The 14,234-nt window shown below is 45.9% G+C and overlaps 4 protein-coding genes across 4 annotated transcripts; 3 read left to right on the top strand and 1 right to left on the bottom strand.

Moving 5' to 3' along the window:
* Nucleotides 1–1,910, top strand: ABOM_009810 (tetracycline-efflux transporter; the record flags this gene model as incomplete). The annotated part of the gene is made up of 3 exons (XM_022536938.1): nt 1–656; nt 703–949; nt 999–1,910. The coding sequence occupies 3 exons, from the start codon at nt 1–3 to the stop codon at nt 1,908–1,910; spliced, it is 1,815 nt and encodes a 604-aa protein (XP_022385613.1).
* Nucleotides 1,911–3,409: 1,499 nt separating this feature from the next.
* ABOM_009809 (uncharacterized protein) lies at nt 3,410–5,137 on the top strand (the record flags this gene model as incomplete). The annotated part of the gene is made up of 1 exon (XM_022536937.1): nt 3,410–5,137. The coding sequence occupies one exon, from the start codon at nt 3,410–3,412 to the stop codon at nt 5,135–5,137; it is 1,728 nt and encodes a 575-aa protein (XP_022385642.1).
* A 1,850-nt stretch (nt 5,138–6,987) lies between these two features.
* Nucleotides 6,988–8,206, top strand: ABOM_009808 (uncharacterized protein; the record flags this gene model as incomplete). The annotated part of the gene is made up of 2 exons (XM_022536936.1): nt 6,988–7,400; nt 7,456–8,206. 2 exons carry the CDS (start codon nt 6,988–6,990, stop codon nt 8,204–8,206), a joined length of 1,164 nt encoding a protein of 387 aa, XP_022385641.1.
* Nucleotides 8,207–12,373: 4,167 nt separating this feature from the next.
* ABOM_009807 (uncharacterized protein) lies at nt 12,374–13,698 on the bottom strand (the record flags this gene model as incomplete). Its single annotated transcript, XM_022536935.1, has 2 exons — nt 12,374–13,232; nt 13,286–13,698. The coding sequence occupies 2 exons, from the start codon at nt 13,696–13,698 to the stop codon at nt 12,374–12,376; spliced, it is 1,272 nt and encodes a 423-aa protein (XP_022385636.1).
* Between the last annotated feature and the right edge of the window lie 536 nt (nt 13,699–14,234).

Below are 14,234 nucleotides of genomic sequence, written 5' to 3'. Positions count from 1 at the left end.
ATGGAACAATCCCTCCTTGAAGCAAGCGGTGGCCGTTCACCGCATATCGACTTTAGTGACCATGATGGTCAGTTCGAAGAGCCCTCCTCGTACAGTCTAGGCTCGGCACGACTTGAGGTGCTGGCATCCGCCCCTCTCATAAAAAATCACCGGCGCTCCCAATCTGCAGACACAGATGACAGCAATAACGGTACCGACTACGATGATACCCTGGACACCGCGGCGGAGAAATCAGAAAAACCAGCATCTTGGAGCTCACTCCCCAAAAAGGGGCAGCTCGCAATCCTAACATTTGCGCGGTTGTCAGAAGGACTCACACAAAGCTCGCTGCAGGCGTACTTATTCCATCAGCTCAAGTCATTTGATCCAGCCTTGCCGGACTCGAGTATCTCCGCACAAGTCGGCATTGTGCTGGGAATATTTCCTGCTGCGCAGTTCTTGACATCAGCATGGTGGGGCCGGCTGGCTGATGCTGACTGCATGGGACGTAAGAGGGTCCTTCTCATCGGCTTACTAGGTACTATGATCTCATATCTTGGATTCGGATTCTCGCGTTCGCTGGCTTCTGCAGTAATATTTCGAACGCTAGGCGGGTTATTGAATAGTAATTTTGGTGTAATGAGCACCCTAATCTCGGAGATCACGGTAGAGAAGAAGTATGTTGCCATAATGCGGCCATTAAGACTACACTGACAGAGATAGATTTCAATCACGAGCATTTCTGTTGCTCCCCATGTGTTTCAATCTGGGCGTGATTATTGGGCCTACCATGGGAGGCTCGTTGGCCACTCCGGTTCATAACTTCCCCCACTTATTTGGACCTCATTCTATCTTTGGCGGCACAGACGGTGTCTGGTGGATGCAACGGTGGCCATTTGCATTGCCGAATATCTTGAGTACGATCTTTATCCTGACATCCTTTCTTGCGGTGTTCTTCGGTCTAGATGAGGTAAGGATTCTGAGCTCGATCAATTACCGGATACTGACTCTATATCAAGACACATGAGATAGCACGATACCGCCATGACACTGGACGAGAACTAGGTCGGAGAATAGCTCAAGCATTTTCTGGCAGACGAGCTCAATACACCCGCCCTCTCAATAGAGCAACTGGTGACAACTATATCCACCTAGATACTCATCTAGTATCTGCACCATCTAGCCCTACACTTTCCGACACATCGCTTGAGCCTAAGCTGCGTCAACGACCTAAATTAGGGCAACTTTGGACACGCAATGTCCTACTTACTCTTCTCTGCCACTTCCTCCTTGCCTTTCACACAAATGCTGTTCAGACCATGACATTCATCTTCTTGCCAACTCCCCGTGCCCCCATAGAGAGCCATACTGGCATCTTCCACTTTGGCGGAGGACTTGGTCTTCCCTCAGCACAGGTTGGTCTCGCCACTGCTATCATCGGCTTGACCGGTCTCCCTCTTCAAATCTTCGCCTACCCCCGTCTCCAAGGGAAGCTAGGAACGCTCTTGTCGTTGCGCACCTTTGTGCCATTTTCACCCGTTTCATATATCTTGATGCCATTTTTGGTGCTTCTCCCAAAAGTACTATGGGTTTTCTGGCCCGCTCTCACATTTGTCATCTTACTCCAGGCGGTCTCTCGCACTTTCGTACTTCCAGCGACTAGCATTCTTGTCAACAACTGTGTCAGTGATCCATCGAGTCTTGGCACAATACACGGTATTGCGCAGAGTATATCCAGTGCTGCGCGGACATTGGCTCCGGTTGTTAGCGGTTGGGGGCTTGCGGCTGGCCTTCAAAATAACATAGTGGGTGCTATGTGGTGGGCCTTGGGTATGGAAGCTTTCATTGCGTGGCTTATGTTATGGTGTATCTCAGAGGGGAAAGGCGTTGATCCAGTGAAGGAGAAGATGGACGATGACGAAGACCAATAGCCCTTAGTTAACTATCCCGAGCAGCTACACTACTCTATACTTGCTTCAATATGTTTCAGCCTCGCCCATGGCCTTGACTATCTTTGATGGAGTTTGCGATCTGACTTCGATCGGCTAGAGACAGAGCAGTACAGGTCAGCATCGGAATAGTACAAGATATACCAGTCAGTATCCCCGTCTAAACGGCACCCACACCAAGGTCGCTGGAGGGCACGACATTGACCGCGTATAAGCCACACGCCGGGAGACTAGTAGATGGGTGGGTGACCACCAGCGAATCCCTCCTGTTGTATGTTTTTCTTTTTAACCCGGCGATAGATATTCTGCTTTGATGCCTCTATGGGGAGGACATAGTACTTATGCATGGTCTCATGATAGCTTTACTTGTTGATTTAAGCTTGTTAGACCTATAACCCGAAAAGGTCAATATATACCAACCAAACTTAGATCACAAAACATAGAATTCATCCCTTGTTTTTCTATATTGATCTCTAGACGGCTGCTTTCTGACTAGTTGCTCTGACTATCCCTGATAAGTGCTGCAACTAGGATATGAATATCTGTGACATTATGTCCCTTGACTCTAGTAAAGGATTGAATTCTTCTTTCATGTATCCAAAAGATGGTCTCAGAACTCTAGGACTATTCCATAAAGTATTTGTTAACTGCATATCCTGCATCACCATGATTATTTCGGGGGTATGCGCGATAAGCCATGTTATTTCAAGGGAGATACTACTAGTATTAATCCTACACGACCTTGTGGTACAATAGGCATATGCACAAGAGAATAAGCTAGTTACTACTCGTCCACTGTAGCAGTTGTGACAGACAAGAGTCGGCGTTGAAAGCCGAGACTTCGGCTGCCATCCGAATTAAATGTCATGGGAAGGGCGTGCTGAACATCGCGCTATACCACTTAACATGCCCCACTCTTCATGACAAAACATCACGGATGAATGGGGCGAAGAGACCCGTGATGAGATCGATACATCATCCCACTGCAAATCAGAAAGGCAGTTGAATGACTAGAGGGGGAAGAACGTTAAGGGCGTAGTCTCTGTAACAAGGATAGCCGGAACCCGGCGGTGATTCGCCTGTGAGTGAATTCGCAGGTCACTGTTAACTGATGCCTGAAAATGCTGGGCTATTAGTACCTGATGCAAAGAATATTGGATATGCTTCTCGTATGTCGGTGGGACAGCCTTTGTGACGTTGTATCTAGTTATTGTCAACCCTTACTCTGGTACAGAGCTCTAAGCATAGTGATTAATCTTTTACCCAACGATATCCATCGAGCATGGTTCAACACAACAGGAAAACCAAGCTAGTAGCGAATTATAGGTAGGGATTGGCATTGACCTCGTGAACTAACAGTGCTATATTTACCCCTCTTGGCTTGGCACTTTATCTGGATCTCATACATAAGGCCACTTCAAGACCACCCTTTCACGCACCATGCTTCCTCGACTTTTCCTCTTTTGAAGAATTGCGTTATAATGGCAACCTCCGCTCAAGTAATCGGTGATCTTACTTCCAAATGGCACATATTTAACCCTGCTAAGACTCCCTCGCCTCCCAACCAGGGGAATCAGTCAGAACCTAAGAAAAAGACTAGAGGGGCTGCTTTGATAGGCATTGATGTATCCAAGGACGTGGACTTTTCGAACTGGTACCAGCAAGTGTTGCTAAAAGGCAAGATGATCGATTACTACGACATTTCGGGCTGCTATATCCTACGGCCCGGTTCATGGGCAATATGGGAAATGACTCAGGAGTGGTTCAACAAACAAATCAAAAGGATGGGCGTTCGCAACTGCAGCTTCCCTCTCTTTGTTGCGGAGGAAATGTTGAATAGAGAACAGAACCACATTGAGGGCTTCTCTGCGGAAGTCGCTTGGGTGACACAGTCGTGCGTCGGCCTGCTTCATGATCCCGATGCCGCTTATTTACACTACGAATGGAACAGGGGCAACACTAAGTTGGACAAGAGAATTGCCATCCGGCCGACATCTGAAACCGTCATCTACCCGTACCTGGCGAAGTGGATCCGGAGCTACCGAGAGCTTCCACTTCGGCTGAACCAGTGGAACTCAGTTGTTCGATGGGAATTCAGCAACCCTCAACCCTTCCTACGATCACGGGAGTTCTACTGGCAAGAAGGCCACAGTGCACACCTCACCTCCGATACTGCCGATAAAGAAGTTTTGGATGTGCTTGGCCTCTACGAGGCCATCTATCGGGATCTTCTGGCAATTCCCGTTATTCCAGGACGAAAGACGGAGAAAGAAAAGTTTGCCGGTGCTAACTATACCACCACCGTAGAAGCGTACATTCCTACGACCGGGCGGGCGATCCAAGGAGCTACCTCTCACAGCCTTGGTCAGAACTTTAGCAAAATGTTCAATATCTCAATTGAAGCCCCGAGTTCTGACGGCACCGAGAATAAGACACAGAAAACATTCGTGTGGCAAAACTCTTGGGCTTATTCCACTCGTGTCCTCGGTGTCATGGTTATGGTTCATGGCGATAACAAAGGGCTCGTGATGCCCCCTCGGGTTGCCCCAGTCCAAGTGATAATTATACCAGTTGGCATCACCGCGCACACCGAAGATGATCTGAAGGAAAAGATTGTCGATTCGATTGTCTCTACCAAGAAAGCACTGGAGGATGCAGAAGTACGAGTAGAGATGGACACTCGAGATGAATATTCCCCAGGCTGGAAATTCAACGACTGGGAGCTGAAGGGCGTTCCGCTTCGCCTCGAGATTGGCCCGAAGGAGGTGAAGGGTAGTTTTATTTCCATGTCGCGTCGAGACACCGGGGGAAAAGGACGCATTGCCTCCTCCCGCCTTGTCGAGGATGTTCTCGCTTGTTTGGAGACAATCCAATCCGAGATGTATTTGCGTGTTCTAGACAACTTCCGCAGGAACGTCAAAATCATCACGGAGTGGTCTCTTTTTACGCTCGCTCTCAACAATAAGCACATATGTCTCATCCCCTTCTGTCTCAAAGAGGATTGCGAAGAGCGTATCAAGAAGTCTAGTGAGTGTACCGCTGATTCTCCGATGCAGGAGCACGACGCCAGAGCTCCAAGCATGGGAGCTAAGAGCTTATGTATACCCTTTCACCAGCCTACCAAGCTAGATGGATCCCAAACAAAATGCCTAGGCCAGGGGTGCAAGCGTACAGCTGAGCAGTGGTGTCTTTTTGGGAGATCATATTAGATGGTAGTCGGAATTACATAGTGGAACCAAAAGCTTCCATATTTGTTGACTAAAGTTGATAGATAGCCTTCAATTGTCAGTAAGCATTTAGCGATTGGTAAGAGCTTACGATCAAATCAATCAGATATTGTCTATTGTGTGCGATAAGAGTACTTCCATAGTATAGCTTAACAAGACGCTAGACAGCTGCCGGATGATTCACCGAGCCCTCGGCTCCAACACCCGACGGCCCAGGGGCTTTCTCAAATACTCGAATTTCTCTGCATGAGACAATGATAGAAATCAATATAGACTCCCTAAACATATACTGTCGGCTCTTAGGATGGGTCATGGGAATTCTAGGGTATCTAGAGTTAAAGAATCTATCAAAATGATCACACATATAGATCAATTGCTACAATCTATCAGATCGTAGCAGCTAGGGAGGAGTACATCGGGATTTAAGATTTCTGTTAAGCCCGGGTATTCGTCCAAGGGCTCTGCAACTACATAGCTATCTTGGTTAAATATGATTTATCACGGTGACTAGGACCCACTAGCGATCGATATCGACGAGGATTGACTGTAGGTCCGAATGCGGTAACAGCAACAAGTACTAACACAAGAATCAGTCCAAAGTTGAAAGGCCAGGCCAATTGAGTGTGAATACTCAATTGTTAGATAGTGCGAGCGAGTTAGGCTGGTAACAAATCTTGGTTGTAGCTATCAAATAACTATGATAATTGATCACAATGAACTAAACTAAGTACATGAAATGAGTGTCTTTATCTACATCTGACATTTAACAGGGAATCGCTGAACAAGGCAATTGCAAACTAAGAAGAAACGTCGAGTCTACCCATATTTCTCCAATCCCTAAACCTATCACCGATGTATATATCTATACCATCGATTTATCACAAGGTGAAATCAATTGTCAACGGATGTGGGGCCCTCCAAACCGAGGCTTTGTACATTAGTCCCCGTATGCCACTTGTTGGCGTATATACCTTCTCGTGACCCTTCGTGGGCGTTTACTCATGGCCCCAGTCATGCAACACCATTAGTATAATTGTTCTCACCTAAAGCCATTTCTGAGCGTGTCACCGCTCTTAACAGCCCTTCAAGGCCTTCTTCAGGAGCCCAAATATTCTTCACCCGGAGGGCCAGAAAGTATATCTTAGTTTTCCGTACCAAGGTTCGTAGCGCCGCCCTCAAGCTAACCGAGTGGCTAACCATTAATCCCGAGGCGCACGGTCACCTATCAGGGGCATTCTTTTAGCTCTAGAAAAGAAAGATCGTCGCTCTTGGCTGGGCTAAACAATACAACAGCAAGGCATCCCTAGTCTTGCTGTATCCTGCGGGATTATCATGGTCAATCCCAAGCGTGGAAAGTTGCAGAGGTCACTTATATGAAATAACTGAGTTTATATATATCTTCATGGAGTGGCCTATGTTGGTAAACTGTCAATCATCTGACCACAAATCCTATCTTAGGCCGGACTGGCGTGTAAATTTACCTACGGTCAGGCTGCTCCAGACGTTAGACGCGCGCTTACAGTCCGGTAATTTCTTTGATCTATATGTGATCGTTCACTATCCTATCGCAGTGAGAAAGTCATCCAATTTCTTATAATAGAACACGCCAAACATCTCTAGATCGCGCTAGATTTGAGATCAGCACCCTTTCCCAGTAAGAATGGTCGACCGTAGCGCCAGGATCGCTTATCCTTTATTGCACGATCATTTTGTAACTTAAAGTGTCCAGCCGAGCAACAATATATAATGTTCCAAAGTGACTGTCCTGGGTCTACACGGGCGAATTGTATTTACACATTAATCCATCTTTACACATATATATTTTTTCTACTATGGCCGAAGTAGTCGGGGTGACCTCTGCTATCACGACTTTTGTGACTGTGGCCCTTCAGGCAGCCATAATACTCAACCAGACCATCAAAAGTTTTCAGAGCCGGGAGAAGATCGTTCGTGAGCTTCGGGATGAATTGCAGGATCTTCAGGGAGTCTTACAAGCCCTGGAAGAATTAATCCGCAAGTTTGACGTCGACCTTAAAGTCCTACAGATGCCTCTTAAAAGATGTGGCAATGCTTGTTCCGAGTTTAATACGCTGATTGTCAAGTATACACGACATTCGACTGAGAAACATATTAGCAAAAGAGATTGGTTCCAGTTACGATACATGGGAGAAGATATTTCTGGGTTCAAGGACATGTTGGCCGGATATAAATCAACCGTTACGATTGCCCTTGCATATGCAAATCTGTAAGTTTCCCTACAGGCCCTTTTATTGTTCCGAAAGACCTAATATTTTCACTAGCCGTACGACGAAGATCACAAAGGAAGTGCTGGATGAGTATAAAGAGCTCATCCAAAACACACAGTGTGACCTGGAAAATCATTTACATGATATTCGAACAAGACTGGAGTCCTCGTCTCTCAAGGGCTCGCCGAACACGGAAATCCATGCAGCAGATCTCCAAAGGATGGAGGATGAAAAACAATGCACTCAAAAAGGCCTTGACATCTGTCAACGATTCCTCGATTTCATGAACCAGTCTCGGAGTAGTCTCTTGGGAGACTTCGAACACGCTACCAGAGAGTTCCACCGGCCATACGCCATCCCGCCCAGTCAATCTAGTTTAATCAATGCAGAGGGGTTCCATTCAGCCCACAAAGAGCTTATGTCCTGGAAAATAAGGCTGTACCAACGTCTTTCTGAGGTCGACAAACAATTCCCCCCGGAAAAGGTAGACTTTTCACCGCTACATAGGGGCCAAACTTCTGACTGCCGAACTTTCCAGGACGAGGTTAGAGGCACTGAAGCTTTATTGACGTTCTGCAAGCAAGCGGAGAAGGAGGCAAACAAACAGCGGACAAACTACTATGAGGACATCGAGGTAGGAGACAATACTCGGTTGGCAGTGGTGACTACTCTCAAAGACCTTATCTCTGCGAAGCATATCAAGTCAGGCAATGGCTCATGTATAGCGCTTGGCCAAATGTCGGATGATAGCATACAGAATGTTTTTTCATGTCATGCTCCATCAAATGCTAAGAACATTGATTAAGGGGCGCTGGGCAATGTTAGATATTTTTATACAGATTTCTCGCCCCTGCCATATGCCCATCTCAAGCGTCTATTTATAGGATGCAGCAAGAATATTGGTGAAAGAACTTCGTTAAATGACAGCATGCTTTTGTACAGCACTACAGCCAGCTCTACAATCTCTCCTTACCTTCAGGCATATGATCAGGTAGCAAAAGTCGAATAGCAGCCTTGATAAGGGCTGCTCATTTAAACAACTGCGTGTTGATATGTTGCAATAAGTTATCCACATCAGGCTACATAAAACGAAGAAAACAGGCTATTCTGTAAATAGAATACCAAGCATCCATGATAGCCCCAATGAGAAAGATATCCAAAGCATGGGAAATAATTTAGTTCCACTCAGGATACGCTTCAGAAAGTGTAAATGACCCAACTGACACGGTATTAATAAAAGTTGGCAATATGAAATAAAGCGGTGCTCATAAGCATATTGGACCACAGATCCTTGTAGAAAAAAATCTTCACTTAACCTAGAGCTGTTGATCATTTCCTCGAACCGGCTACAAGTCCGACAGGATTCGTGCGTCGGTTGTAGAGGTGTCAACATGATTATAAAACAGGCCCTGTGTTTCTTCACGGCTTTGGGCATGAAAGGCATGTATGGCTAAAGGCAACCAATTAGCTAGGCAACCAATCCTGCGGTCAAAGGACGGATTACACTAATAAGGTTATCCGACATATCTCAGCTCCCTCCGCAACTTCTAAGAGGAAGGAATGGGAAGGAATAAAACCCTGGAAAGCCACACAAGAATTTACTCGATACTCTAGGCAACACAAAAGAAAAAGCATAGATAGACTAGACCGAGCTATCTCGTATTTAAGCAAGCAATTTTCAGCCAATGTTAGTTTCTCACTTAATCATCCGTTCTAAAAGCTAGATTCGAGCATATACTCAAACCAAAGTGCTGATCCTATAGATATAGACCAGCGCAATCCCACCGTAGTTACTAAAAGGGGTTGAGGTGCTTATTCATTACTCCTATTAAACATAAGGTACCTGGCGGTAAATTAAATATAATTACTCCATCCAGTTCACCGGTTTGGCAGAAGACTATTATTAATACATATATATTAAGAAATTGGCAGACACATCAAAGGAAACACGTTCTGGAAACATCATATTGAGCTTGTCTTTGTGAAACTAGCCTCTGGTAATACTACTGCATTACTATGTATCATGCTAACTACCCATATCTGTCAAGGCACAAGCTACCCTCGCTGGATATGGCCATGTTATGTTATACTTACTATACTGAACAAGATAAGCAAGAGCCACCGCCTTTATGACATGGCGTATGCTGGAGGGCTACTTCTCGTATTAAGGTGGAAAGGATCGTGCCCTGTGGCTTAAAAAGGACCATATCGTTGTCGCGATCTCTACTTGAGTTCCCCGTTCTCAACCAGGCCATGAGCGCTAACCCTTAGATTGCCACTCACAGAAAAAGTTTATACCAAGTACTTATATTTATGAAGAATGAAGCATACTATATCTATATTCTAAGGTAGTGCGAAGTCTGCAAAATTCCGAAACCTTGGGACCCAGCGACTCGATTCTTACGATGTATCAGATCCTTTATCTACAGCGCATTGGATTAAAAGGATTCCGAGCGACTGTGCTGCATATGCCTTTGCTAGATATAATCACCTTTTGTCCAATACACTTGGTTTTAGTTCTGTGTAAAGGCTTGTCTGGGTTTATTCCCCTAGTTGTTCCAAAACACGGTTTATTCGGCTCTGATTATCCCACATTACGTTCTACTTCCCTTTATTGCCCGCATCACGTCTTGAAGTCTTTCTTGGTACTTCTTTATTAAAATAGAGCCTCCCTTCCCTCTCGCTATGGTGATGAAGAAGAGAGTCGAGAATTTCTTTTAGTTTTATTGTTTCTTCTCTATTTTGATAGCCTATTACCTACCCAATAAGTCGTCAATTGGCTTACTCGACTTTGATTAGCATATATAGCATGCCATCCTTGAAGCCAACCCAGTTACTTGAAGTACTGAAACAGTCCATTCCTCCAAATCAACCAATTTGTTCGTTCAATAAACCTCTCCCCACGTTGCCCCCCAGTCCGGTACAACAAAGCCATTCTATAGATACCAACCCAACTACATGGTTTGACGACAGGAGCAGAACATCTAGCCTCTCAGAGAGCTCAGGGAGTTGCGCTCCCCGATCATCGACTGAAGACTGCCCTGTTACCGACCAGTCTGTCTCGGATAATTCGTTCGTGGGAGTGAATCAACCTCTTGCTGCCACTATGAGTGAAAAACATGAGGGTACATCGCTTCCAAGGGCCATCGCCACTTCTTTAAATAACGACCGCAACGAGTATCCGTTACCCTGGACCGCACCCTCGACCCGACCAAACCATTACTTTCGGGAGAAGAAGTGGGACTATTTCCCGGAATTAGCGCCTCGATCATTCTTGCCGTCCAGCTCAGGCCAGCCATTCAATGCTCGAGAAAAGAATTATGGTGAGCCAGCTCGCGCCTTTCTTAACAGTTATCGGCGCGTTAACAGTGATCAAGGGCTCATGTACCGCGCTCGGGACTAGATAACAGCTTTTGTGCACCACCTTTTCGTTAGGCACCCTACTGGACATAAGTTGGCTCAGTAAAATTCAAATCATTTGATAGTCTGTAGGGATGCCGCAGGTCGAAATGTTGGACTTTTATACCAGCATCCTCCGAGTTATTAAAGATGTGATTGGAAAAGCCACCAGTAGCAGAGCGGGAACCTAGAATACCTTCACTAGAATCATCACATGTATCGAGAAAATAGGTGGTCGCCAAGTCTTGATGATAATCAGAAAGTTTTCTTTACTTCAATACTATGTTATTTACCTGTCACAAGTAATAAAACTAAGATACTTAGAAAACTTTTGAAAATTATCTCTCTCTTAAACTTCCGTATAGATTAAAAGAACAGCTGACCCTCAGCTTGAGTGGCATAAGTCGTAGGTCCACCGCGAGATAGTTTCCATTAAGCCTAAACAACAACATCAACAACAAACTCGACCTAGATTAGGAGATATTCGAAGGGGCTGCTTTTACCAGACTCTTTGGTAGATAGATCTGTACCAGGAGTAGTATTTAATCGCTCTGTTAGCGGGGCTAGGACCCCACTCAACGCCTTAAGCTCCCCTGTAAGGTCGCGTACAAATTCCGTGTGAGACCGAAAGCTCTCGACTGTGTTGTATGGTGCTCCACTGGACTGGAATATAAAAGTAGCTAAGGCGAGCAATTCCGAGGCTAGAATTATCGGTTCTGCCATTTTGTTGAACTATTCAAGAGTGAAATATAACAGATAAATAGACAATGGATTTACAATTGGGCATGGAGAGGGGCAGCTGATAGAGGGCGAATTATTGTCCCATGTGAGATCTAAGCGCCCATTTGGTGCACCAGGCTCTAGTGTTTTAACTTGAACGAGCGGATATGTAATACCTATGCCGTAATCATTTCTGCGACTTTCCAGCGGTTACGGATTGGCAGGTTCCAGAAACGATCAAGATATAAGTAGAACGAGAAAATGGTTGAGAATAGAGCTGTTGGCAGGCTTGCGGTACGTACCTTTAAGTGTAAGTACGCGCTCAGTGGGGATAAAGGGCTTGTGTGCCTTCCTGTCTTCGAGCGTGGATGCTCCTCAATTGGTTGGTTAACCGCCTATCTGTGTGGGAAATAGCACTGCCTGATTGGTCGGCTAATTAAGGCTGTCTGCCTCATGAGAATTAAAACCCTAAGTCGCTGGGGGTTGTTCCGATACGTACTTCAGCCAAAGACCGTCAAAGGTATGCGGTGTAACTTGACTGATCTGCAACTACTGGCAGTTACACGCGTTCATCCTCGCGGCTATGAGAGTTAGGATATTGAAAGGTGCTTCCTTGCTTTCTGGCTCTGGTATCAGATTATACTATAAACTGCCGATGATAGAGATTCCGGACAAGCCTTTGGTGTGCATTTAAGCAATCCAATGAACACTGCGGGGCGTTTCAAGCTATTATTACAGTCACTTTAATAGTGTCGGGCTATATTTTTATTGCAGCGGAAAACAATCCGGAATGCAGCTCACTTCGTCCCTCAGATATCAATATATCAAACAAATATCAACAAAAGCTCCTACTCTAACGGTTGCTGTGGGAAGGACGATCCATCTCAATCTGTTCTCGGTGCAGTTGATACCCAGTACCATAGCGTCCGCTGAACCCATCATGTTCGGTCTGGGTGCCCGACTTCTCCTGTTCTCTGTGGCGGGTTTTCTGGTCTCGGGAAAGTTGCTGCAATGTGTCGTCCGACATCTGCCCCAACCACTGCACCGACCTGGCTCCTGTGATGATATGTTTCGCTGATATTAGATCGCCTATCGTCGACACGACCAGTTGGTGGGAATCATCGGCTGAGGCAACATCCTCGTACACATTTTTCCGAGCCATCTGAGCAATATCCGACGCGTCCGCACATATATTCAAACATTGAGCAATACTGTCCCTCTCCTCTTTAATAAGATCAAACTTTGCTGTCCCTTCTCGTGAACTCAGGGTACCAACCTCCGAACATGCTTTGAGCTGGCTGTCTAGGGTACTCAGACGGGCTTGAAGAGTTTGGGAGTTCAGCGAGAGCTTATTTCTAAGATCTTTCAACAAGGCATCCGTCGCTCTATATGCCTTGGTGGAATCAAAACCTTCACTGGATACAGGATGGAGTGTGAGCATTGGAACATTATGAGAGTCCTGAGGCAGGCGCATTTGGGCTCCTTCAATATATCTGGAGACCTGGACGCAAATAGCGAGGCATTGTTCGGTACTCTCCTTTTCTTCTCTCACTATACTCAGGTCGATATCGGAATGCGGAACGTGGCCTGTCTCTTCAATTGACCTCACTCGCTCGTTGATTCCTTGTAGGTGGTCTTGAAGGTCCGATGTTGCCTCTGCAATCATCTGCTTGTATTCTTCGAGAACATTAACGGTGACAGCCGCTTGGCGGCTGGCTCATGTAAGTACACGAAGAGAATGTTTGATTCCGGTCCAAATACTTACAAGGTAGCACCTCCTAGAGCAATATTAATTGTCGCTTTGTAGCCAGCTAAAGCGGTCCGAAGGTCTGTGATATCGCCCCCCATATATTGCAACTTTGCCCAGTCACGAAAGCTGGTTCGTTGGTCACGTGAATGACTCGTGCATCTGTTGATAACCCCCTCGAACTCCTTGCAGGTTTTCCCGCAACGTAGTAAAGGCAGCTTCAGTGCCATGAGCTGAGCCTCATTATCCACGGCTGCCTTTTCAAGGGTTGCAAGAGCTTGGGTCAAAGACTCGATTTCAAACCGAAGGTCGCGAATAACTCGCTTAGTAGACTTGAAACTTTCAACCACTTGGTAGAGAGATTTGCTTGTTTGAAATGCAAACGCAGCCAGCGCCACCAAACTAGAAGCAAGTGACAAAGCTTCGGCCATGTTGAATTGTCCTTCAGATGTGAAGTAGTTAAGTCTCAAGAACGAAGAGTTGGTGGTTAAATCTTATAATGCAAGGTATACCGTGGTACTTTGGAATTGGTCTCGGATCAAAAGAATTAATCACATTTGAATAAGCCTCGTATTTATATTAAGCAGCGGTTGGTGAATCAGCCTAATCCGCGTGGGACGCTGCCTTAGATTAAGTAGCCAATGAGTAAGCGTTATCCACCCACCAAAACACGGCGGCTACAACGATTGTCGAGAACCATGAAATGCGCTAAACTACCCCTCATTGAATTACAAATCCCGCTGCATGGCTTGACAGGTGAGACAACAAGACTTTCTGTTATCCTTCTGCGTAGTGCACCTTGATGGGGGAAGTCCAAGATGCTTGGTTGGTGGTTTCTGCGTGTGTGTGCCCTCCATTATGTGGAGTTTGAACAACAATACTTGCGTTTAGCTATACATGATATGGAAACTTCGGATCCCGCAGCCGGCGTGGTGATTTCGGCCGCAAACCTTTGTAGCATAGAAGA

Source organism: Aspergillus bombycis (genome assembly GCF_001792695.1).
Source record: "Aspergillus bombycis strain NRRL26010 chromosome Unknown contig00100, whole genome shotgun sequence".
Classification (NCBI taxonomy): Eukaryota; Fungi; Ascomycota; class Eurotiomycetes; order Eurotiales; family Aspergillaceae; genus Aspergillus; species Aspergillus bombycis.
The sequence above is the reverse complement of the archived record's forward strand: the minus strand, read 5'-3'. Positions and strand labels throughout refer to the sequence as shown.